The following is a 27,210-nucleotide window of genomic DNA, read 5'->3' as shown; positions in this document are numbered from 1 at the left end:
GTCTTCCAGAGTATTAGGTATCCCACTCAATTTTGTGTCATCTGCAAATCTGATAAGCATTCCCTGCACCTGCTCATCCAAATCATTAATAAAAAGGTTGAAGACCACTGGGCCCAGGACTGAGCCCTGCGGTACCCCAAACATTACTCCTCCCCAGTTTGAGAAGGTACCATTAATAATCATTCTTTGAGTCCAATCAAACAACATAGATGGAATATTCATATTTCTTTAAAATGTCTTCAAGAGTTAGTTTACACACTAATTTGTACGTTATCTAGTAGTGAGTAATCAACTGATGGGAAATAGAAGTGATATACAGGACCCACTATTTGTCTAGGATTAAATGAAAAACATTCTACACAAATATAGAAAGGGGAATATGCTTTAGTTTTACTTAGGGATGTACACATTTTGTTAGATCCATTCCATCTATATTTCATGGATGGTCGGCCGTCTTTCATTTCGTCATTCATTCATTGACAGAATTGGATTTTTAAAATGGATATTCTTCGCACTTGCACAAGTGGATATTAGTGCAAGTGTGCATTAATGCTAATGTACATTAGTGCAAGTGGAAATTTGCGCAAATCTCCCCACAAAGTATAATATATATATACATCCCAAGTTCACAGAATCTGCACAACTCAGGAAAAGATGGTCCACTGCAGAATCCTCAGGTTGGATTCATAGAAATCCAAACTCATTTGAATCCTTGACATTTCTAGTTTTACTGCAGCATAACTTCACATGGGAAAAGTCATGCCTTTAATAATAAAAATGTAAGGAATATCTATATTATTGTCGATACTTGCATTTCTGAGACTGTACACCTTCAAATTTCATACATTTGACACATTAATGAATTCAGAAAAATCAATGCATGTATGAATTAGCCATGAGTACCTAAAACAAACACTTCTCAGTATCAAATTAAAGCACTACAGAATGGTAGCTAATGGATATTAAAAGTAGAATTACTAGAACAAGCAATGTTGGTGTTGCAATCACTGAGTGTTTCCTTAATCCCATGGTCATTATTCACGGCATGCTAGAAGGTCCATTTTATATTGTCAAATAAGCAGGTATCACTGCAGCACAGAACAATCTACAACCAAATGTCAGTAAAAAGTATCTCTAAATTTGTTTCTCTCATTGCAATGCAATTGCAATGCTTTGGTGAAAATACAGTAGGGACAATGAAACCAGCTGCATTTCCTGAAATTTGAGTCTATTTCGCCTGCATTAATATGTGCTATAAAACTTGCAAAGCTGTTCAAATAGTAATCTATTATACCAATATGTGTGTTGCAATGGGGTGGTTTTACAGTTCTCTACTGCTTGCATATCTATCTATCTGTCTATTTATCTATACATCACAAATTGCTGTACTGTAATACTAATTATGCATGGCAAAACAAAAACAAACGAAAAACACCCTTAGACCAACTATTAAGGCTCCTTCCACACTACCAGTTGTCTTCAGTATTGACACAATTGCCTTCCTATTTTTTTTCTGAGGGCATCTCTACATTAAGGGGGGGGGACCACACTCTTACCAGACTTTTTTTCCTTGGGTCTTTCTATATTCACTATGGATTTCTGTGATGACCATGTGATTTGTAATTGAAAATGTCCCCTCTGGGCAATGGGCAATAAAGTTAAACAAAACAGTGTCATCTAGTGGTGGAATTAACCTCACAATTATTTTAAATAATATATTATTGTTTTTTTAAAAAAGTGAGATTACAGGGGAAAGCATGGGAGGATGATAGCATTATGTAAAGGACCTGCAAACTTCCATGAATGGCCAATCACGAGCAATAAATTGCTCATGGAGAGAAGCTGTGAAACGTTTATCCCAAGCTATTGATTGCTCCCATGTTATTCAAGTGCTGATTGATTACAATTTTAAAATATTGTCAGCACAACTGTACTACAATTCTTTCACACATGGAATGGAAGAGTGGTTAGTGGTGACAGTGTGTAATCCTGCCTCTCCAGCCCCAGCAGCATCTGCACTGAGCCAGGAAAAGCCTAAAGATACTGATAATATGTGTCAATTTCATCAGATATTTCTGGACTCAATGAAGGAAAAAGGAAATCCACGTCAATTTCACTATGCATGCATACCAGTAGAATCCTATTCTACAGCTTTCCCCCTACCTCTGCACAAATCCAGAGAAGCCTTCTGAAACTGTAAATTTATCACTTCCACCAGGCTTCTTTGGACTAGCTGCTGAAGTGGGGAAAACACCACTGCATTTTTTTAAAAAAGTGGAAGCAGGGGGTACCAATGAAACTTGATAGGCTGCATATTTACCCATTGAAATGAATGAGATACTGTACAGTAACTAATGAGCATAAGAACGTAAGAAGTGCCATGCTGGATCAGACCAAGGGTCCATCTAGTCCAGCACTCTGTTCACACAATGGCCAACGAGCTATCGACCAGGGACCAACAAAGCAGGACATGGTGCAACAGCACCCTCCCACCCATGTTTCCCAGCAATTGGTGTGCATAGGCTTATTGCCTAGGATACTGAGCAGAACTTCAGTGCACTAGTGTGGTATTAATAAAAAATGAAATCACCTCTTTTTTAAGTGGGGGGGGGGTGAAGCACCCTAGCATGCATAACTTGATCAATCAGTAATATATGTATATAGTCCATACTTATTAGGTTCTATTAAATAAAGCACATTGTTCAGGGAGAGAGCATAATGTATGCACTGTTGTTAAGCTACTACTGCTTCTCCTCTGGTGATAACATTTTAAAATCAACAACTCCACCTAAATTATAAATGAAGGAGATTAAGGACTTGTGTGCAGAGCAAAATAGAATTACTCCACATAAGACTTGTGGCCAGAAATTGTTGGAGTTCTGAAATATATAATCAACATTTTCTCTTTACTTTCAGAAACAAGCAGAAAAATATTTAAGTCCATTGTGAAAAATTTCCATTGAAGCCAATAAAAATCTAAATGCATTTTTTAAAAAACAAAACAAATGGTTTTGGATTAATTATATATATTCAAGTATTTACACAGTTATAAATGCTTCGGTATTCCATTTCAATATGCTTATTCTGACACAATTGAAAACTTAGCTACCCCAACCTAATGATATATGATCCAGCATCTCCCTCTGTGTGTGTGTGTGTGTGTGTGTGTGTGTGTTACACACAATAACAAATTAAATCGCACACACACAGGGTCAGCCCTACCATTTAGCAGGGAGAGACAGCTATCACCTGCAGCTGATCATAAAAGGGCTGCAAATTCTCAGTAATTCAATTTGTTATTGTTATATTTTTACTGCCAGGGATGTGAAGAGGCACTTGTGGAATTTTCTGCCTCATATGGCAAAATAACTTGCCTGGCTTTGATATAAGGTTGATATGAGGTTGACAGCTTGATATGAGGTGTGAAGTCCCTTTCTTGCTCTGCCTTAGCCCTCACCCCACCCCAAGCATGTCTTAAATCAGCATTGGCTTAAATTGGTCTGTAACTGTAATGCTTATATCTCTGTAATATATGATTTCCTACTAAAGAACAATAGGCACTTCCTCATTCTCCTAGGACAATAATGTTTTCAGACCCAACATCCATTTTCAAAACAACAGACCTTGATTTCAGACCCTTTGAGGTCAGATCTGCAGACAATATTTAATGACTTCTCGGAATGCCTGCTGACACTCTGGGGATTAATGTGGATTTTTGATTCTTTAATGATATGTCAGGAAGGTTTTTCCTGGATACGTTGTGAGAAATTAACTTCTTACTTTTACCCTGCCAACCCCAAGAACTCTCATGCTTGATGGATAGTTGTAGAATTAGGGAGAAACAACAAGGCAGTCAATTTATGCCCCACAAGGGTCATAAGGTGCCCTCTCCCATACATAATCTATCAGGTACTGAAGGCTTTGTCTAATAATATGACCTACCTACCCACCAAAGTTAGATGGAAAGCAGTCTTTTCAAGAGTCCCATGAATGTAGGTTCTCCACATTGGTCTTAATAGTGACTACATCATTAATATAGGGCATTGTAAAAGGGGATGAGTGATCACAAAATAATTCACTAACTTCTGAAAACCCTGAAGGTATGATTTTGAATTGTAACAGCCCTTAAGGGACCATAAAGTATCAATCTTTTTCCTGGATAAAGAAGAAAGAGGGATTTACAAACAGTGCCTCATATTCAGGGACTTTGCTTTCCTCAGGTAGAATAGCATGATATATACTTAAAATATGTGATAAGCTTAGAACTGGGAAATTTGATTCACATCCTGAAAATCAATACAGAATCCCAGAGAGCCCCATTTAACTTCAGGACTAACCATATAGGATGTCTCCATCCCCATTGAAATCTCGTAATAAGGCCAAATGTATCATCTTCACTACTGTTTTTGTTTCTTTAAACAAGCTACAGGATCTCTGATCACATTTCTTTGTCAGATTCAATGTAACAGGTTCTTCAGTCTCCATAGAGATACCCTGACAAATAAGCATAGTAAACAATTGTTTGCCCTTTTCCTTCAATGCCTCAGCTTCTTTGGTTGCTAAAAGCACTCACGTTTATCTGTTCTCCAATATCTGGAACTGGCTTCCCTTTCATCTTCTGGACTAATGCCCATGTATTTTTCACCACGCCCTTAAAAGATTAGCATTTAGGTAGGGTGATCATGTGAAAAGGAGGACAGGGCTCCTGTATCTTTAACAGTTAAAGGTGCAGGAGCTATACTAGAGTGACCAGATTTAAAAGAGGGCAGGGCACCTGCAGTTTTAACTGTTGTGATGAAGAGGAAATTTCACCAGGTTCCCCATATATACAAATAACACCTGCTGAAATTTCCTTTTCAATACAGGAGCCCTGTCCTCCTTTTCATACGATCACCCTAATTTAGGACTCATACTAGGCCTTCCAATCACAATTTTGTAATTTACTAGGCCTGTGCACAATATTATACTTGAAACACTCTCTCCAGGGTTGTATTAGAGACCAATATTTTCTTTTCAGCCCCTTTGGAAATCTGAATTATTTTCTTTAATGGAGAAAATGAAAACAACTTTAATTTAATATTTAAATTCTTTAAATATTATGGTACCTCTTCAGTGCCACATATTCCAAGAACCTATTTATTCCAATTGGCCGGGGGGGGGGAGGGGAACCAAAGACACAAAGCCAGATCCAGCAAACTAGCCTGCATACATAATTTTGTCCAAAGCAACTGGTTGCCTGTGCACAGAGCCCATCTGCTGGGTGGGTGATGAAATTCAGTACTTTCCTCCCTTTCACCTGCTAATCATTCAGCAGGGATGGAGGGAGACCTGCAAGCACAGTCTGAAGTATACATTGCAATTTGATCATGGGTTCTGACAACTTCTACTGACATAATTACTAAAGAGTCTGCAGGTTTCAAAATTCCAAAAGATGCTCTCCAAGCTCTTTCTTGGCGCTTCTGGAAAAAAAATCATGATGGTTGAAATAGTCTCTGAATTAACCACTGCTTTTTTAGAGTATGAAGTTTTTATTTTAAAAAGAAACAAAAAGTCAAAGAAATTTAGGCATACTTGGCCAAGTAATCCAGATTGTGTTAATTAAGTATGAAATGGGATGGAACTGGTTTATTAATAGATTGCAATACTCAAATTATATTGATTTTCCTTAGTAGACATGTGGTGCAACCATGTTTACTTAGAAGTCCAATGAGACTTTACCCTCTAGTAAGTGTGCTTAGAATTGCATCATAAATGATACAATGAAAAGCAACACTGAAATTAATGTATAACACTGAAGAAGAAACAAAAAATTAACCCTTCTCTTCCTACTTCAATTTTTCAAAGAAAAGAAGTCTAACCATGTGAATTACAAGGTTGTTTCCATTTCCCTATTCAGGCAATATAAATGCTTCAGAGGAAACTTGCCTTAAATGTGAAAGCAAACAACAGAGGTTCAATATGTATATTCAGTGGTTAAGAGTATCGTTTTTCAATGGAGAGAACAAACACTGAAAGCAACATCCCCTATCTGAATACTGCTTACAGGGGTGATCAGCATCTGGAACAATTACATTTTGTGGTGTTAATGCCTGCTCTACCCCCTACATACTTTGCTGATGCTTTCCTATTCAAAAGTCAGACCCACCAGCCCTCCTGGAAGCACAAGCTTGTTATACTTTGTCTGGGTCTTTGTATTATGTTGTGGTCTACTGTCTGCGATCCTTTATTTTTTAAAAAGTTTGCTAGTGAAAATAACATTGCAACTGCCTCCCAACACAACTACCAAAAAGAAAACTATCAAGGTGCAATTCTGCCATGGCTTAGGTGGATGGGAAAGAAACCAGTTCATATACTGAAAAGGCAGTCACACTTTTACAAGCTGCACAAAAATATTTAAAAGATTTTGGGTGGATGGGGAAGAGAGAAGCAGGAAGAGGGCAGGAGAAGATAGCTTGTTCTCTGGAGAATTAAAAGGCATTTGGTGTATATCCTTCTAAAGTATCACACATGTAGTTCAGAGAAGCTTATTGGGTATGCATCATTTTATTTAAGCAAATTGTTAACTAATATATATAAAAGTAATAAATATAAATAATGAAAACACTTTAGCTACCACCATCATTATTGCTAAATCTATAAATCAGCTGTTTTATTATAGGCTCCTGTACAAAAGAACACTATGAATGAGAATTCTTTTTTTGAAAAACCTAAGTTAATTTTTTTAAAAAAGTTTATCTTGCATCACTTACCCATATGGCAGTTTAATTTAGCTGATCACTAAATATAATGGAACAAGGATGAAAATCCTCTGACTAGAAATAGCATCAAAATTACAGTTATCTAATCTCCTAACAAGCAGCCCTTCTTTCCCAGCTCAGTCACTTAATCTTTCAGCTGAATTTTCAATGAAAAGCACTTAGAAATGGATGAAGTAACAGCAGAAATTGTGAACAATGTCCTTGATCTCACAGTGACTTAGGCCCTTTCTACATCTATCCCAGGAAAATGGAGGGATCATCCCTGCCTGCTCCCGGGGTCCCCTGTGTGTCATTTCATGCACAGGGATGATCCCGGGACGATCCCTGGGGAAAAGGCAGATGTAGAAATGGCCTTAGAAACATCTATTACCCAAATCATTTTTCAAAAACAACAAACATCGATACCTGTTAAGAAAGACAATTTGCAAAACTGTTAACAAATTGATCTGTCAGACGTTCTACACATCATCATTCAGCTCTTTCTGTATGGCTTGTGAGCCTCACATGGCTTCCAGAGCCTTCAGGTGAACCACTTGTGCAGGTCAAAGAAGGTGTTGGGGGGGGGGAAATGAGCATATATGCTTGCATAAATAGGGCCATAATAAGGATTTGCCCTTCATCTCCCGCTCCCAGTGGCATACTTCTTTTGAAGCATAATAGGAGATGGAGGGGGAAACAATGATATCTGCACAGTTTTCAGGGTCTCAGAGTTGCTAGTCCACCAAAACCACAGGCCTGGCTGGGGAAGAAAAATGGATAATGGCCTCATATCTGGCTATAAGTCTGGAGATCAGTTGTTGGGAAAACAAAGGAGAAATGGTGTCAAATGGATTCTGTGGAGAGGATGTTTGCAAAGGTGGGAGGCAGCACTGGGGCAACATGCCTTGTGGAACTCAACCACCTGAAGATTTCAGCATGAATTTCTTAGGTTTAGGAAACAAATGATATGGATCATTCCAGATAAGCACAAACTGAATGGAATGTTTTTCTGACTGGATATCTATCTTTCTGATGGCAAGGACTGAGCAGTCTTCCTATTCAGTTATAAGTGACTTACACATTACATACAATCCATGTCAGTAACCATGAGAGAGCCATTTTGAGGAAGGGATAGTAAGTAGTATCTGACCTTATCCCTATTTCCCACCCCCAAAGTGGACCAGCAAATTCCATTGCCAGAGTAACCATTCTGTCCAGACATTCCTTTTGCCTCAGGGATGACAACTGGAGGACTAACTGGTGCTCTGGAAGGGGCCACAGTTGGCTCTGGAGTCTCCCACTGCTGACCCCCCACAATGCATGTGGTTAATTGAGGAAAGGCATAATCCACAAACTATGAACCAATGCACTATGGAAGTGCTTATCACTGACCGGATGTAGTAACAGTTCTATTTGAAAAATAAAATTAAACATATTTTCCAGTGATGGCGACTGAAAAAGGAAGAACGCTTAAAACTGTAGCCTAAGTTTTCAGCCAAAGGGGGACTCAGTAAGCTGTTTTAGAGACATCATAATCATATCTGGTTACCTTTCAAATTTTGAAGTGTGTTTGGCTTGCTATTCTTTCTCTGTATTTTATCTGAATTGTTTACATTTCCTATTGTTTGGAAAAGCAATGGAAAATTAGGAGCATAAACATGGGATACAATACTTTATTCCAAAACTACAGCTCACAGAGGTGTGTCTTAGACATTAATTACAACAAAGCTGTACTTCCAAATGTTAGGATCCCCTCCCCACTTTAAAATGAACTGTCTATTTTACTATCAGGACAATGCTGGGTATCCAAATCAGTTTCCATATTTTCTTTTAAAATAGGAAAAGAAGGGCTACTTCAGACTGGTGTATAGTAAACTCTATTGTGTATCAGCTGAACATTGGCCTTCAGAGCTATCATGTTACATATTTTTCAAAAGGAAGAAGTTAAACAAAGGTCATGAAGATTATTCAGGTTTGCAGAAAGAGGCTAGTATTCTGAAATTTTAACTATTTACAGATATATACATGTAGCACTAGATATGGAAACAAATCCTGATGTATTAACTTTTTTATTGTTTTAATGGATGTATTAGTTTGTTTTATTATGTTGTATTGTCTTTTTATTTTGATACAACTGTGGGTTCATCTACACCAAACAAGATATTCCACTATGAAAGTGGTATGAAAGCAGTATATAAAAGGCAGGAGCCTTTTATAGCGGTATTGAAGTGCACTGCAGGATCTATACTACTGCTTTGTAGTAGTACTGTTGTGCACTAACAACTGTTGGGGCCCATGACACATCTACATCAAGCAGGATATAACACTATACAAGTGATATGAAAGTGGTATATGGCATGTGTGTGGGCCCCAACAGTTGTCAGTACTCTTCAATATCACTATAAAGCAGTAGTGTGGCTCCTGCATTTTATATACCACTTTCATAATGGAATATCCTACTTGGTGTAGATGAGCCCTGTGAGATACAGAAGTGTTATCTAAAATTATTAACTTTTCAGTTATGAAGATCAGAAACAGCAGATAGCTTTACTGACGGTATCAAGGGCAATTTCAACTTTGTCTTCCATATTGTTTAAGCGTCCTACTACAAACAAGTATTAATTTTTTTAAAAAAATTAGGCCTTATAAAAGTAAAATTATATTGAAGCTTCTCAATTATTAGTAGGGGAAATATTTATAGTATTTATCTGTTACACTTTTATCCCGGCTTTTTTCCAAGGAGCTCAACATAAAAAACATGATCCTCCTCTTCTCTCTTTTATCCTCACAACAACTCTGAGAGGGCTGAGAATCAGTAACTGGCCAAAACTCACCCAGTGAGCTTCATGGCCAAGTTGGGACTTAAACCTGATTCCTCCAATTTTTAGTCCAACACTCTAACCACTACACCGCACATGCCTTTTTATGAAGTAATAGTAGCCTTTTTTTTAAAGAAATTACCTCATACACTACTTATATGCCATGTAACTATAACTGATCTAATTATTCATTTTGTTCAATTATGGCAACTGCCTTATCTCAAGTGGCTTAAAGACTACCTCAAAGCACTTGACTAACCTATACAAATTTAGGAACAGACTATGTATTTATCTGTCTAGCCAGTCTATCAGTCACGAAGGAAACATTTGTCACTATATAAAAGTATACATAAACATGTGTTTCAAAACCCTTGCAAGCTATCATTTGGACTCTTGAGAGTCGGAAGAAATTCTGCCTATCTTCATATTTTGAAAGAGGTTTAACTGCCTTAATTTCTTTAGTCATAGTGGATAAGAGGTTTCTTTACTATTTTCGATTTTTAAAATGTCATACATGTTGCCTGTGTTCTTTTATACTCTTAAAGAGAATGGCCTGCTTTGAATGAATTTAGTTTCACAAGCTGAGATATGAATAGGTCTGATACATACAACTGCATCCCTTTCTCTCTTTCCTTTGTGTTATGCCTGAATGTATGTGGATGTCTTCAATTAACCATAGTTTTCCATTTTGTCCAAATCAGGAAACTATGGTTACCAGCTTCAGAACAAGGGGCTGCCTAGACACTCTGAAAGCCCCGCGGTGGGTGTACAGTAGCGCTGCATCGATTATACGATGCAGCAGCCACCTTGCAGCTTTCCCATGAAGCTGCAAGTTTAAAAAGTCAGGGACATCTCTACTTTTTCACTGGAGCAAGGTAAATACGGTGCATCTGCCATCTAACCTCGTTCTGGCATCACAGCGGAAGCATTCCCAGGCGGATGGCACCCCCTGATTGGTCATCATCCGCCTGGGCAAAGGGCAGGCGGCAGGCACAGTGGGCCAAATGGCCATTGGAAACCCTGTGCTTTCTATGCCTTGGGATTAACCGCCACCAGCCCAAAGCAGAGAAAGTTTGGGGTTTCTTTAAATGCGGATGCAACCCAGCACCATCATGGCACCACCTAAGTTAGGATCTTACACCAACTTCAAACCATGCTTTAAAATCCTGTCTTGTTTCCCTTCTGTGTTGTTTGTGGATGAAACCTTGAGGCAGTAGGCCTCTGTATACCAGTTGCTGGGGAACATGAGTGGAAAGGAGCCATTGTATTCATGTCCTACTTGGGGGCTTCCCACAGGCAGCTAGTTGGCCACTGTGTGAACAGAATGCTGACTACATAGGCCTTTGGTCTGATTCAGCATGGCTCTTCTGAAAGCTGGTAACCATAGTTTCTTGGTTTATACTAAACGGGGAATTATGGTTATTGAAAACTTTGTTATCCATGTCTGATGAGAAAGAGTTACAAAACAGCAGGAATATATATTCACTGTTTGCTTACAGATCACATGCAGCTGGGAAGGTAGAATTCTCTATTTTACTCTGAATAAAAAATAATTTAAAATACACACACAAACACCAGTTTTAACAAACAACAACCGCTCCCCATTCATAAGATCATCAAGGTTTTTGATTTAAATATTACAGTAACGAAAGAAGAATACTTGATATGAAAGTGGAGAAAATCAATATAGTATATAAAGTTTCTAAACAGCCAGCCAATAGCTAAAGCTCTCTGGGCAGTTTACAAAGGTTAAACTTGTATATAAATAATTGTATAAAAACAATTACAGAGAATGAAAGGGCCTAGGGCAGTATCCAATATTGCCGCTGTGTGTCCTCTCATCCCGTTGTGCCAGCAAAACTGGAATTTAGTGCTTCTACAAGCAACCCTGGAAACAAACAGAAAGCCTCATTTGTGGGTTGAGACAGGTCCCTTCTGCAAGCTCCATTGATCTGCCCCATTCCAAAAACATTTTTTCTCCTCATTTGCAGTTGCTTTAAGAAATCCTACCTCCATGATGCACTAGCAGTGGCTCCCATTGGTGTGTGGGCAGCATAGGATACTCTGCCTCAGTTCACAGCCAACAGGATGGCATCAGCATACAACCTTGGGCTGCTGCAGGGGCTCTAGCAAGGCCCCATGTTATTGCTTGTCCTGCCCATTTTAAGTCTACCATTTTAATTCCCACAATGTTCCCCAAATAGCATTGTTCTGAGCATGATGAGAATTTGAAATGGCAGCTAGACTCAGCCTCCCAGTGCTACTAGGTACGTTGTTGTTCTCCTCAGCTAGGTAAGCCCACCAGGGCCCACTGATAGAGGAGGCCCACTAGAGGGCATTTTCTCTCCTTAAACCTGAAGCCATGCTAGCCAAAAGCTGAATAGACCAAGGCCCCAGGACTGTATATACAGAATAACTCTTCAACATACCAGAATAGTGATTTCACCATTCTGTTTGGTTAAGCTTTCCTAATATGCAGAGCAAACGTAACTATCCAGGAATGAGGTTTCAGGATCAAAACAGAAGACTCATGAACAGACAGTTCAATGAGCTTTAAGTTATTGAGGCCAGTGAGCAGATGTAATGGGGTGGTAACTAGTTACATTTAAGAGATCAGGAGTGGCACATTGGTTCAGAGGTTACCTCTCCTGACCGCTTCACCTCTTCAACAAAAGTCTCCCATCACTACCACCACCACCCCTTTCTCATTTCATTTCATTTATTACACTTCTATACTTCCCAATAGCCAAAGCTCTCTGGGCAGTTTACAAAGATTAAAAACCTTAAAAATAGAGATTTTTAATCTTTGTAGCTAAAAATAGTTTAGCTACAAATTTATAAACAGTGTAGACACACACACACACACACAATATCCTATGACCTAATTAAAAAAACTATCATATGCTGCCAAATGGCTGTCAGTACATATCTACCTTGGTTTTTCATTACACATGTTCCATCAACACTAATGTTACATCAGCACTGGCATTAATCACAGACAGGACTCTAACTAGGACTCTTATACAGCATAAAAACATGGGTAACCTTAACTGTGCCTAACATCAGTGTTGATGTAATGTTTAAAAATTGAGAGAAAACAAACATCTAATGTTTTAGATTCCTATTTATAGGATACATGGAAACTCCTAAATTGGATCCTTTAGGGGGAAATTGAAGAGCGGAGATAAATTCATCAGCTGCCCTCAAGTAAAACAAAAACCTCTCTGTCTGACTTCTGTGTTCACCAGTTATGCGGAGCACTGTACTCTATGAAACAGGATGCAAATATACCAACCACAGAATCTCAGATTATTGCTCTCAAGCCTGTGAAGTCAAATTACTCAGTACTAGATACTGCTTACAACTAAGCACTGACTACAAGCAAGGATTGTAAAACATGAACATGCCAAGGAGCATTTAATCAGTTTTCAGTGCCATCTTGTCCCATATCTGATGTAACCATCTTTGTCTAAAAAGTCGTGGTTTATTGGACAGAGCATAAGTATTGTGCCAGTTCTCTTCCTTCTCTTGTTCACTGTAATTCAATACTTCTGGAGATACTTGAACCACAGTTTCTGTATTTTGCAACAAGATTGCATTGTGATTCATGGTTTCAGGCATATACTTTGCAACTGTAAAAGTGAAGCCGTGCTCATTTTGAATATAAAAACCAATAGTGTCAAATCACAGAATTTTACCACTAGGAAGGAATAAGGTTAAAACAAAGGAAGCATATGAAGTACAGACTTTAAAGGGTGGTTTGTTTAATTTTGTTAGCCAGAAAGGCCTTTTCTAAGTTTAATTACACAACTAAAAGCCAAACAAAATGTGATATAGAATGGTGGGTTTAGCTTATCTTGTGACTTCAGATTTAATAAAGAGCACAAAACATTTATTTATGTTAGTTGTTAGAATGATTGACTATTAGTTTTTGTTTTTTTTAAGAGTATCAAGAAAGCAGATTTCCAACAAATTTAGGCTTTGGATTGTATCCCATGTTAGTCCTACTTAGAGTAGACCCACTGAAATCAATGGGACTCGTTAGATTAATGTTAAATACAACAAACCGAAACTCCATCCAGACAACTTTGACTGCTATGCCAGCTGTTCTCAAACAGAAATGTCCTTCCCATCAGAGTTATTCCCTCTTTGGTCATGTCAAGGTTACTGCAGCTTACTGTATTATAATGTGCTGTATGAGGGGCTGCCATTGAAAATCACTTGGGGATTTCAATGGTCCCAAAATACATAATCAAGACTGTTGACTGAATCATCCTATTCATTTCCATGAGTCTACTTAAATGAGACTAACATTGGATACAAGCCATTCTACCTGTCCTTTCTAATCTATACCTATCCTTTCTAATCCTATCCTAATTTTTGTTGGCTTCCAGTGCGTTTCCAAGTGATGGACTTTACCTATGAAACCCTATCTCCCAACTGGCTGTGGTATGCTGGGAGTTATAATTCAACACATCTGGAGGGCACTGGTTTGAGGAAGGCTGCCTAAGCAGTCTGGACTCAGTGTGTCTGAACACTCCTTCTTCCTGTGACAACCTGTCCACTCATCTAGATCTGACCGGTCAACCGAGTTGAGGGGGTAGTCGCAAGAGAAGGGTCTTCTCCACTGTGGTGACATGCCTCTGGAATTCCCTTCCCTGACAAATTCATGTAGTGCCTTCATTATCAGGTATTTTGGGCACCAAACAAAAACCTTCTGTTTTGTGTGTGCCTTTGGCAGCTCCTAGTTTCTTTTGTTTTAGCCCCTTTTCGGTTAGATTCCCCCCCCCCATGCTTCTTTTTCATTATATTGTTAGGTATTATTAATTCTATTGTTTTAAAGTTGTTTTTATTGTGATTATTGTACGCTGCTTTGGCCTCACTTATTAGAAAAGCAGGGTATAAATATTTTAATACATTAAAAAAAGTAGCAGCTAACCTTAATGCATTCCCTTAACCATTTTGTGGTTAAGCAGCATGGTTTAGCGTGTTGTCTGAACCAGGCCACTAACAGGCTGGGCTGCTAATTTCAAGCAGCAGTAGAATCAGATCCCATAACTTCTACTACTCATTAAGAATGGATGGTTTAGACATTCAAAAGCCCTAGTATTCACTAGAATCTTCTTTTCTAAAGTTCCCATATACAGAACAAGCCTAGAAAATGACATCACTTGCTTCATTATGCCAAGAAGCTGAAATGGGCTATATGGGAATGTCCAGGTTGCCTTCTGACCTAAACTTTAGTATGGAGTAACCAATCAAAGTCAAGTCCAAGAAGTGAACCCGGCAATCTCTAGAGTACAGAGACTTCATGCCAGCTGGCATCACATCTGAATGTTCTACACAGAGACAGCAGCAATGACGACAGAGCAAACTAGCGCTCCTGAATTGTCTGCTTCCCACTAGGGAAATGCCAAGCTGACAGCAGTACAATTACATGTCCTTCAAAGTTTTCCAGAAGCAGCAACCCATGAATTCACAACAGAATTATAATAGATATTAATAGCAACCTCAATTTAAGAGAAACCTGAAGTTTTCAGAAGACACACACACACACACACAAGAGTGGGGGGTGGGGTTTGAACACCTCCTCATAAGATCCCAATGAAGACTGAGTGTAATGCTGACTAAACATTGGGGAAGGGGAAAAAAAAAAGGAACAGAGGCATGGAATTGAGTGGTTAGAATGCTGGACAGGAAGAAATCTACGCTGCAACGTTTGTTTCCAGTCCCACTTGTTAAGAAAAGGCATGCAAAGTTTTTACTACATCACCTACTGCCTTCCATTCCAGCCAATCATTTAGTCACATAACAAACTTCTTACTAATCAGTTTGCAACAGGAGGAAGGACACCACTTAAATCTGTACTAACCCAGCAGGGACAGCTTGGGCGGGAAAACGGCCACTGCGGGTGGGGAGGAAAAGAATAAAATACATTGTGTGTCTTGCACACATGTGCCATTTGAGGCTAGGGCATGACAGAGCCTATAAAGCCCCGCCCCGCTAAGCATCAGCCTCTTTCACTTTCCAGCTCCCTTCCTCCATCTAATATGAGATTTAGCCAGTCGCTCCCTTTGGAGGAAGGGCTGAGTAAGAATTTTTCCTCCCACTAAATGGTGGATAGCTTTTTGCTTACTCCATACTGGAAGTTATATTGAGTAGGGTGGATAAATAGGTTGATTTTTTGTAGGGATGTGTGGGAATTTGCTATATTAGAATAGGGACGGTGAGCACTCTGGCACCTTTTGGTGATTGGCATATCCAGAGGACCTGCTCCTAAGAGGCTATGTGGCTCCTGTGTCAGGATATGGTATGCCTTTGGAGACCCTCCTGCCTCAACTGCTCTTTGTGCCACCAGGCGGGGATGATGTGGGACGGTCACCACATACAAAGTGTCACATCCTGGCTTTGGAGAGCAGCTTGCCCATAAAGCCAGGCAAGTTGCCTAAGGTAAGGACACAGAGATTCCTGCACTTTCAAATGCAGATCCAGGGAGGGGTTGAATCTCCCTTATTGTTTAAATAAAGAGGCCCTTGTTTATCCCAAGCTGTGGTGTCTGTGTCTATTCTATGCTTACTTCTCCACTCACAAACGCTTTGGTAAGGGCTGTTTGCTGGTGTAAGGTGGAGCCCAAAGCCTAAATTTAAGTGTTCTCACACTCCTATGAAATGTTTTCTTAGATGCAAGTTTACAAAAACAAAAACAAAATCAAGTGATTGAACAAGAGTTTGTAGACACACCCACCCCAGGACTCCGAAAGACAACATGGAGAAAATCCCACAATTCAGAACCTTCTGCCACCAATGCTTGACCCAGGATAGGACAGCTTAAGAGGTGCCAGAGACAGGAGAAAAACTGCACTGTTAAATTGGATTACATTTAGGTGTTTAGGCTATATGAATGCTAAATGTGTGTCAGGAAAAATGATAAATGGCCACACCCAACATATATCAGTAGTAGGAGACACTCCCTGAATACTCAGCATGACATCAGAAATAGGGAATGCAATCACATAAGAACATAAAAACAGCCGTGGTGGGACAGATCAAAGGACTATCTAGTCCAGCATCCTGTTTACACAGTCACCAACCAGTTGTCCATGAGAGGACCCCAAGCAGTGCATGAGTGCAATAGCACCTTCCCATTTGGAAAAAAATACTTTGGAGAATCTGGAGACAGAAGAAGCAGCAGGAGGAAATCTTTCTAGGAAGATAGGTGGATGGATACTATCAATACCTGATATTACAGACAATCTTCCTATTGAGCTTCTGGACACTTTAAGTAAACCAATTTCCTATTCAATGCAACTGTAAGTAAACTAATTTGTTCTAAACATAAACCAGAAGAATTAAAAAATATAGTAAACTAGGATTTTTTGGGTCTTAGCTCAGATTCATACATTATTGGTGATACAAATCTTTATATGGTGAGAAAGGGAAACACAGAAATGTGCCTTGTAGTTAAGTTGCTTGGGATCAATATCATTTTGCCGTATTAATTTATATACTAAGATCAGTGTAATTTTTTAAAAGGATAACATAACTGAAAGTTCTTGGGGCATAGTTTGCTAGATTCCTGAACGGTTCAGCAAAAGAGGCTGTCAAAAGAAAAATAGCTGTTTCAGATATAACACTTTCCCAAGTAATACTGTGTCATGGAAAACTTCAGTTACTCATGAGTTAGACACAGAGCTATGTAAGGAGGGGCTCTTCTTGGCAAAGCATATATTCTATCCTATTCATAGCACATATTCTATCCTAGGAGGAGACAGTTACCTGTTCAAACAGAAAGGTGCACCCATGAGTCATGTGCTTTGAAAGCAGTGTCTATGGAGAGTTTGGAACTCTATTTGTCTTTACAGTTCAGTGATAACGTCACTGTAATTTGGACCTTTCTTATTATTATTATTATTATTATTTATTTATTTATATAGCACCATCAGTGTACATGGTGCTGTACAGAGTTAAACAGTAAATAGCAAGACCCTGCCGCATAGGCTTACAATCTAATAAAATCATAGTAAAACAATAAGGAGGGAAGAGAATGCAAACAGGTACAGGGTAGGGTAAGCACTGCAGGCACAGGGTAGGGTAAAACTAACAGTAGAAAGTAACAGTAGAAGTCTGCTTATCCTTCTGGTATCCTTCTGTTTATCCTTCTGGTGGTGTCATTACTAAGAAACTCTCTGATTCTTATGGACCACATACACCTATGTCTTTGTATACGCTCTGCCTATTCATTTCCATGAAGCTTTTGACCTGGAGAAACTTTGGTTGAGGTAGCCTCTACTGCACCACCCACAATCTGGACACCCAGGCTGTCCTCTTTAACAAATGTGTGAGCCACAGCCTCCATTCTAACAGCTGATTGCATGGAATTGTCATTTGCACAATTTAAGCAATAGTATGAATAGGACCTCTGGTAAATCAGGCACTGGCGGTGAGGAGGCCCTAGCTCACACATAAAGGAAAGGGTCACCACCCCTCCAATGTAAAGAATGCTGCAAATGGTAACATACAAACTGGGGCCAGACTCCAGGAAATTTGTAATTAGCAGAAATAAAACCTATTCACATTGCGTTGCCATGTCTATTTATGATGCAATCCCATGTTTAGATAGAAAAAAGTCCTACAACTCCCAGCATTCCACAGCCAGCATGGCTAGATGGGGAACACTTGGTGTTGTGGGGCTGTCAAAAGATGCATAGGATTGCACCCTTAATTGGTCTAATTTGTTTTTTAGAGGTGCTTTTAAAAAGAACATCTGTAGAACACTCAGCATTTCTCTTAACCATTTTTATTCCTATTTCACTTCAGTCCAACAAAATGTGTGAACAGTGAGACCAGGAATCATCCATGAAAATGCACACACACACATACTCACACACACTGAGAGTTTCCCTCTCTCCTGCCAGTAATCACACTAAATTTCAAATCATAAGGATAGGAGAAATAAAAATTATTTTATCATTATTTTCATCCAGTGCTAAGTCATTGCTTCCAGTATTACATGTAGGGAAATGCCACTTAAGTTAGGTACATACAGATCTAGTTATGACAGTGTAACAACAATCACAGCCACCTCAAGTGAGTTTATTTATTTAAAAACATTTAATTGTCCTGAAACAACCTGAAGCACTCCCTATGTTTAGTGATAACGTGCTGTTTAATATGATGGGAGGAGCAGAAAGAGAGACTAACATTCTGTACAAGAAGATGACTTCCTTTCCCTACACAGATAAATAATCCAACTACTTCAAGCTGTGCAGTTTGTTTGTTTTTTGAAGTACTAAACATTTCATCTTAAAAGAGGGATAGCAGAACTAGTTTTACCTACAGCCAAAACTACTAAGGAAAAATTACAACATAAATAATGAAGACCCATTTTCTTTACTTTTTATTAGACCCAAATGACTTTACTTACTCATAACTGACTGGCTGAAATGTATGCAACCTAGCCAAAAGTTTGCCCAATTTGTAGTCATGACTGAAGCAAAAGCTGGACTAGTATAGCCTTCTTCCAGGCTTATCATCAAAATCACAACCAATTCACTTACATATTCATCTTGAGCAACCTCCCAACTAAGGACTGCTCCATGTGTCATTTTTTTAAAAAAAAAATTCAGATATTATTTTGTGTAGGATGAAGCATGTTTCACAGTGGTCCCCAGCCTTTTCTACCTGCAGGTACATTTTGGAATTTGAGAAACTGCTGTGGACACCACCACAAAATGGCTCCCGTAGAGGATACAGCTAGTCAAAAGTGAGCTAAAGAAGAGGACAGGAAAAAATACTGAGGCTAGGGCGGAGGTGGAAATAGGAAGGCAAAGGAGTAGAAGAGAGAGAAAAGTAAGGCTAGCGAGTAGGAGGGGAGAAAGAGTGAGCTAAAGAGGTGGAAGAAAGAAATAGCATGAGGCCAGGAGGAGGAAAAAGCAAGGCAAAGAGATGGAAGGGAGAAAGAACAAGGCTAGAGGCTAGAGAGGGGGAGAAAGAAGACAGCTAGGGATGGGGAAGAGAGAGCGACAGCAAGGAAAGGGGTTGCAGGAGGAGAAATAGGGCATGTCTATGCCATGCCTTTAGCCCAGGGTAGTCCTTGGATCATCCCTTTGCATCCACATGACACACAGGGGATCCTGGGGGCAAACAGGGACCAGCAAGGACTTACCCCGGGGATATCAGGAACTGCGGAAAACTGCTTAATGTGGATTGCTTACTAGTGAAAAGGTGTTCTACAGATCTTCACTTTAAACCCCTCTCAATGTGTAAATTTTGCATTATCTATCCATAAGTGGTCATAGTACACTTTAGATACCCCAAGATTTAAATACCAGTCATGCTTTCACTTTTTTGCATGGTTACATTTATCCTCTAGCTCTCATCTCCTTCTCTTTATTCAAGTTGAAACTTTGTAGTTTTGACTTTGTATGTCTTCAGTACTTAAACAATTGAAAGTGAAATTCACTAGCTTTAAAATGCAGTGTAAGGGAATCATGCAATGAAAGTACTGTGATGATCTTTTTTCTAAGACAACAATGCAAAAACAACCTGAGGGAGATATATTTTTGCTATATTTTCTCATGGTTTTACATATGTTTATTACCACAGTAAGCACTTCAGCTGTGTAATCATTGCATAGAAGTGATTATTTCTACCAGTAAAGCACAATTCCCACATCGTACAACTGTTCATGCTACTTCGATTAACAGAAGATGGCTGCAGTAAGACCACTGACTGGATAGAGTCTGTGAAAACAGTAGAATCTCCCAATTTTACTTTAAACCAGCTCTGCAGACATGCTCCAGTTTTTAACATAAGATGTGCCATGCTGGATCAGGCCAGGGATCCATCTAGTCCAGCCCTCTGTTCACACAGTGGTCAACCAGCCATTGGCCAGGGATGAATTAGCAGGACATCGTGCAACAGCACTCTCCCACCCTTTGCCTTGTACCATTTTCCTGGTCTAAACTGCTCCCTCAAGATGTTGTTAGCCCAAATTTCACCCTCCCAGTGGAGCTAATAAGTTTGGCAACTTAGCTCACAAAAAATGATATAGGGGGAGATTTATTCCCCTCTTCCCCCAATGTCACTACTCTGAAAATATTTGAGTGGAACTTGGCAACAATAGAGTCAGGAGAGGCAATTTTGACCTCCTTCATCACGTCTGTTTTGACTGGGCCTGAGTTTCAAGAGCAGTGTGGCTCCACCTATTTCAACATAAACCGCCACACTCTGTCAACTTAACGCCTCCTACAATACACGGAGAACCTACAGAGCACTAAACCCTGGTTTAAAGTGCCCCCTGAACTACATTCACAAGAGGTTGTGACTTTTAATTGCAGGGGCATTTTTGCCACCTTTGTACCCAGAGGATGCTCAGATCTCTGCCTCAAATTCCTTACGAGCAAGGAAAGAAACTCTTAGCAGGCGCTCCTCCGGTTAATGTTTAGCAGTTCTAGCCGGCGAGGGGCCCACAGTGTTCCATGTCCAGAGAACAACAGGGCAACACAGTAGAGAAAGGTGCAGATCCAGGCGGGAGTGGTGGCTGCTCTACCCGGCCAGGCGAGTTGCAACCTGACACTTGACACATCGCAGAAGCACGCCGCTGAACCGGAGCCTGTTTTGGGGATGTGACAGGCAGCTCCACCTGACAGCTCCTAGAGGCGACGAAAGGCACGTCCCAGGAGGGAGCCCGGCCAAGCACCCGGCAGACGAGCGCACAGTGAACTCAATTCAATTCAATTCAGCTCAAGTGAACGACAGCGGTGGGCTGCGAGGCAGGCATCATAGACAGGAGCCCGGAGGAAAGCGGGGCGGGGTGGGGGAGAGAAGAGGATTAATTACCCGGGTCTTGAGGCGCCGGTGCCTCTCTGGGTCCGAGTAAGTCCTGTCCACAGCCAGGGCGGTGTCGCTGCCAGGCATGATGGTCGCCTCTTCCTTCCCCGCACAGCCAGTGTTCCAAAGCCCCTCGCGGAATCGCGCAGGAGCCAAACTTGCTCCCCACTCGGCTTTCTCTGCCTGGCTGGCCGCGGCAGAAGCCAGCCTGCCTGGCTTTCCTTTCGCCGCCTTCTGGGGCGTGAGAGAGCGAGCGAACGAGCGGGTGCCGGCACGCCCACCCGAGGCTTCCTCAGCACAAACAAACGCCGTGAAGCCTTCCGCGGCCTCGCTCGCCGAGCCCCTTACTGAAAAGCGCCTGGAAGGGGAGTCAGAGGCGCGTGTGCTAAAGACGGATCTCTCTCTCTCTCTCTCTCTCTCTCCTCTTTCCAACCGCAGCTTCCTCTAGGAAATTGCGAAAGGGATCTGAAGGTGCAAGTCAAATCCCCCGCTCCCCCCCCGCCCCTCTACTCGAGATAGAAGTTGTCTTTCCTTCCTTCCCCCCACCCACTTTCTGGAAAAGTTACCAGGAAAAGAGATAATCCCAAACACGTAACAGGAAATCTAACGCTTAAACGAGGCTATCAGTAGGAGAAATGTGCGCGGTTCTCTTCCCCTAAAAGGCAACTTCAGCAGCTAGACGGAAGGGCACCTTCTTCCCTTGATCCCATGCTAGCCCGAATGTGTAACCCTCCAGTCGGTGATATTCCACCAGGGCCACGCCCACCTGGGAAAATGCGGGGGGAGCTGCTTAGGATATGATCCATTCAGTAATCCTGTGCTACAGTTCTGGTCGCCTCCCCGCTACAAAGAGGCTATTGTAGAGCTGGAAATGGGGAAGGAGGGGGCTACCAAACTGATCCAGGGGACTCATGCGCCTTTGCTATGAAGAGAAGCTATGCGCTTGGGTCTCTTTTGGTTCAGAAAAAAAGGTAACTGGGAGGAGGCATGCTAGGGCAAACCTTCCTCAACCAGGTGCTCTTCAGATGTGTTGGGTACAACATCTAGCACTCCAGAGGTCCTGGGGAGTGCTAGAAGTTGTAGTCTTAAATAGGGTGACCATATGAAAAGGAGGACAGGGCTCCTGTAATTTGAGGCAGTGACAGACTTTGTATTTCTGGGCGCAAAGATTACTGCAGGAAATCAGAAGACGTTTACTTCTTGGGAGGAGAGCAATGACAAATCTCGATAAAATATTTAAGAGCAGAGACACCACACTGACAACAAAGGTCCGCATAGTTAAAGCAATGGTATTCCCCGTAGTAACCTATGGCTGCGAGAGCTGGACCATAAGGAAAGCTGAGCGAAGGAAGATAGATGCTTTTGAACTGTGGTGTTGGAGGAAAATTCTGAGAGTGCCTTGGACTGCAAGAAGATCAAACCAGTCCATACTCCAGGAAATAAAGCCAGACTGCTCACTTGAGGGAATGGTATTAAAGGCAAAACTGAAGTACTTTGGCCACATAATGAGAAGACAGGATACCCTGGAGAAGAGGCTGATGCTAGGGAAAGTGGAAGGCAAAAGGAAGAGGGGCCGACCAAGGGCAAGATGGATGGATGATATTCTGGAGGTGACAGACTTGACCTTGGGGGAGCTAGGGGTGGCAACGCCGACAGAAAGCTCTGGTGTGGGCTGGTCCATGAAGTCACGAAGAGTCGGAAATGACTGAACGAATAAACAACAACAACATAGAAAAGGGAATTTCAGCAGGTGTCTTTCCTATGCCTGCAGCAGCTGGGGAAAGTCCCTCTTCATCACAACAGTTAAAGCAGGAGCTATACTGGTGTGACCAGATACAAAAGAGGGCAGGGCTCCTGCAGCTTTAACTGTTGTGATGAAGGGGGCGGAGCCGGACGTCATGACGGGTAAGATCTCTTCTTGAGAGCTCCCGAAGGGGGGGATCTGAAAAGCTAATTATCTCATCTAAAAAGGCATGGGTCGTTAATGAAAGTGAAGGAGGATGATTATGACTGTTAAGAGAGGGTGAAAATCCTGTTTTTTTGGAAGCAGACTCAGAATAAGGAGGAGAAAAACAGCCCGTTCTCTGGCTGCAAGCAGACGGAAGGAGGGGGGAGCAGAAAGCGAAACTAACTTTGGAATGTTAGAGCTCTCCTGTCTTCTAGTCTGATAAAGTGATGATTTATATACTCCTATTCTGAGAGAAAGGTTTAATTGGCAGTAAATTCACCCCTCTAAAAAAAAAAAAAAAAGAGCATCGAAGAATAAAGTGTTTATCTGTGTAAGAAGAGAGAGACGCGGTGGATTGTAATCGGGACAGTGACTGAGAGTTAAAAATAGACCCATGCCGTATATCAGAAAAAAAGGGGAAAAAACCCCGGGGAAGGCTACTTGGCAAAGAATTCATCCTTCTAACCATAATTTGGCCCGTCTTGAGAAAGTGTCTGTAGAAAAAGACTTACAAAGTTCTGGAAGTGATTCAGATGGATCTATCAAAATGGCTGAGGGTTCTGGCACGGAGCCAATTTCAGCTGCACTGGAAGAATTGAAGAAACTGATTCTAGATAGCACTGCCACTTTGAGCAAGAAGATGGATATTAATGAAAAAAATGCAGCTTCACGAATGGGGGTGCTAGCAGATAAGATCGCGGCTAATGATAGAGAGATAAAGAAGCTAGATGTGGAAGTTAAAGCACTTGTGAAAAAACAGGATGTCTTTGAAAAAAGTTGTGAGCTAAAATTTCAAAGTCAAGATCTACAGCTGATCCGACTTCAAGATCAGGAGCGGCGTTGCAATGTACACATTAAACAATTTGTTGAAGAACCAGGAGAGGATTTGAGAAAAATAGTTTTGAAGTGGTTCAACGATATGATGCCAGATCTGGATATAAAAGACTGTGATATTGAAAGGATCCATAGAGTGGGAGGAGCAAAGTATAGAGGATCAACCAGAGACATTCTTGTGAGATTTGGCAGTTACTACAAAAAAGAGCAAGTGATGAAGAAATTGAGGGCTATGGTCATGATTAAATATAAAGGCAAAACAGCGCAAGTATTCAACGATCTTTGTCAGCAAACACTCCAATGGAGGCGCAGCGTTAAGCAAATAACTGAAACGTTAACAAAAAATACAGTGAGATATGCTTGGGGTTACCCAGTTTTTTTAAAGTTTTTCTATGCTGGGGGTGAACATAGAGTAACCTCTCTGGAGCAAGGCAAGGAGCTGCTGAAGAGATTGGGGTTATGTAATGATGCAAGTTTTGGAGCTGGAGATGAGAATGGAGCCGTAGCCGGGGCGTCTGGGACGGGGTAAATGTGGAATGTTGTTATGAGATAATCAATATGATAAGTAGTTAAATACAGGGATTGTGCCGTTATGGCGGGGCGCCGCCTCCCCCCTCTCCCCTAAGTTAGATGGCCGGAGTAATAGACTCACGGGGATATGGGGAGGGGGAAAGTAGTGGGGGGGAAGAGGGGTTGGGGGGATCATTAGGGTGGGAGGGAGGGGGATGAAGGGGGGTTTAGGGATTATTTTTATATTTGGTGTTGTATATGTTTATGAGTTGCAGAGCACACGGGATCGGAAGGAAAATCAAAAGGGTGATTATGAATAAGAATATTAAAGTATCAACGCTCAATGTTAAAGGTCTGGGGGCAGTCGTGAAAAGGAGGAGAATAGAACAAATGTTAAATAAAGAAAGATCGGATATTATTATGTTGCAAGAAACACACCAAAAATTTGATGGCGTAAATGAAATCCGGACAAGGTGGTCTGTTTATTATGAGAAGTCATTAGGGATGTCAAAGAAAAATGGAGTAGCAATTTTGATTTCAAAAAAAAGTGGATTCATATTGGAAACTGTAAGAAAGGATGATAATGGTAGATATCTTATGATAAAGGGGAAAATAGAAAGTGAACAATATACATTAGTAAATGTTTATGCCCCTAATGAGAGACATAGAGAGTTTTTTATGAATTTATTTAATGAAATAGAGGAGTTTAGGGAAGGATATCTAATTTTAGCTGGGGATTTTAATATGGTAATGAATAATAGAGTGGATAGATCAAACCCCACAAATGTGGAAAAAAGAAATAATATTACTATATTGAATAAACTAGTAAAAGAAAAAGATTATGTAGATTGTTGGCGTTTACTGAATGGCTTGAATCCGGGATTTTCTTATTACTCCTCAGTTCATCAGACATACTCTAGAATAGATTATATAATGGTTTCAAAAGAGTTTGCAAGTAAGGTATGTAAAATGGAAATGGGGGTAATAAAGGTAACGGACCATGCATTGTTAAGTTTAGAATTTACAGTTAAAAAGAATTATAAGGAAGCGTTTAGGTGGAAACTAAACACAAAACTTTTGAAGTATAATAAGGTGGTAGAAAAAATGCAAAGAGAAATGATAGAGGCTTGGGAAATTAATGAGAAGGGAGGAACGTCAAGGGCAGTAGTTTGGGATACCATGAAGGCAGTATCGAGAGGGATATGTATTAGAGAAATGTGTAATTTAAGAAGGCAACAAGTAGCAGAGCAGGAACAATTGGAGGAAGAGATTAAGAAAATGGAGAAAGATTATTGGCAACATAAAAATAAATATAAATTAATAGAAATACAGGCAAAGAAAAAACAATTAGAAAATTTAAATTTAGAGGAGGTTCAAAAGAATTTAATATATATGAAAAGGGAGTATTTTGAAAACAGTAACAGGAATTCTAAAGTGCTTGCCAGGCTCACACAAAAAGAAAAAGCCAGGAACGGGATATGGATTTTGAAGGATAAACAAGGGAAGTATTGTCATACAATGAAGGATAAAGTAAAGATTTTTCAGGAGTTTTATCAGGAATTGTATAAGGGAAAGGATACTCAAAAACAAAAGTTGGAAGCTTATATAGAAAAATATATAAAGAAGAGAATAAAAATAGAGCATAAAGAGTTAATGGAGAAGGTAATAACGCAAGGAGAAGTAGAAGAAGTAATTGAGAACCTGAAGCCGGGTAAATCACCAGGGGTAGACGGTTTAGGACCAGAATATTATAAGGTTTTTAAAGGAATTTTAATACCAAAATTAATAAATTTGTTTAATTCCATATTGGAAGGGGATAGAACGCCAGAATCATGGGAACACTCATTAATAATTTTAATACCAAAACCAGATGAAGATTTGACTGTCCCTGATTCATATAGACCTATTTCATTAATAAACCAAGATGCTAAGCTTTTTTCAACTATCTTAGCAAGGCGGTTGAATAAATTTATAGAGGAATATATAGGGGAGGATCAATGTGGATTTGTGGCAGGTAGACAGATGCCTAATTTAGTGGGAAGAGTATTAAATGCAATACAGGTGATAAATAAGTCTAGGGTTAAAGCGGGAATTCTGGCATTGGATATTTTTAAGGCTTTTGATTGTGTGAGCTGGCAAGCTTTAAAGATGGTTATAAATAAAATGGGGTTTGGAAATAAATTTAAAGCGATAATAGAACAGTTATACTCTCAAAATACAGCCGTAGTGGTAGTGAATGATGGTGTGACAGATAAGATACGACTAGCCAGAGGGACAAGGCAAGGTTGTCCGCTCTCACCAGTCCTATTTGTAATGGTAATGGAATTATTGGCGAATGCAATACGAGAAGATGAGGAGATTGAAGGAATAGGTAGTATGAAGGAAATTAAATTGAATATGTTTGCAGACGACACGTTGTTGACGATAAAGAATCCAATAGAGAAGATGGGGAGAATTAAACAACAATTGAGAGAATTTGAGGATATTACAGGGTTAAAAATAAATTGGTCTAAATCAGAATTGATGTTGTT

The 27,210-nt window shown here is 40.2% G+C and overlaps 1 protein-coding gene across 2 annotated transcripts in view; it reads right to left on the bottom strand.

Moving 5' to 3' along the window:
• Nucleotides 1-27,210, bottom strand: part of TMCC3 (transmembrane and coiled-coil domain family 3) — a 124,176-nt gene that overhangs the window by 23,535 nt on the left and 73,431 nt on the right. Inside the window, exon 1 of one of the 2 annotated variants that reach the window (XM_063133773.1) lies at nucleotides 21,397-21,588. The exons of the other annotated variant lie outside the window; for it this stretch is intronic. Within the exon in view, the coding sequence (XP_062989843.1) occupies nucleotides 21,397-21,474 (78 nt within the window). The 5' untranslated portion in view covers nucleotides 21,475-21,588. Of the gene's footprint in view, nucleotides 1-21,396; nucleotides 21,589-27,210 lie in introns of those variants that run through there. 2 annotated transcript variants of the gene reach the window in all.

The sequence above is a fragment of the Elgaria multicarinata genome, chromosome 9 (assembly GCF_023053635.1).
Source record: "Elgaria multicarinata webbii isolate HBS135686 ecotype San Diego chromosome 9, rElgMul1.1.pri, whole genome shotgun sequence".
Lineage (NCBI taxonomy): Eukaryota > Metazoa > Chordata > Lepidosauria > Squamata > Anguidae > Elgaria > Elgaria multicarinata.
This window is presented reverse-complemented; position numbering and strand designations above follow the sequence as displayed.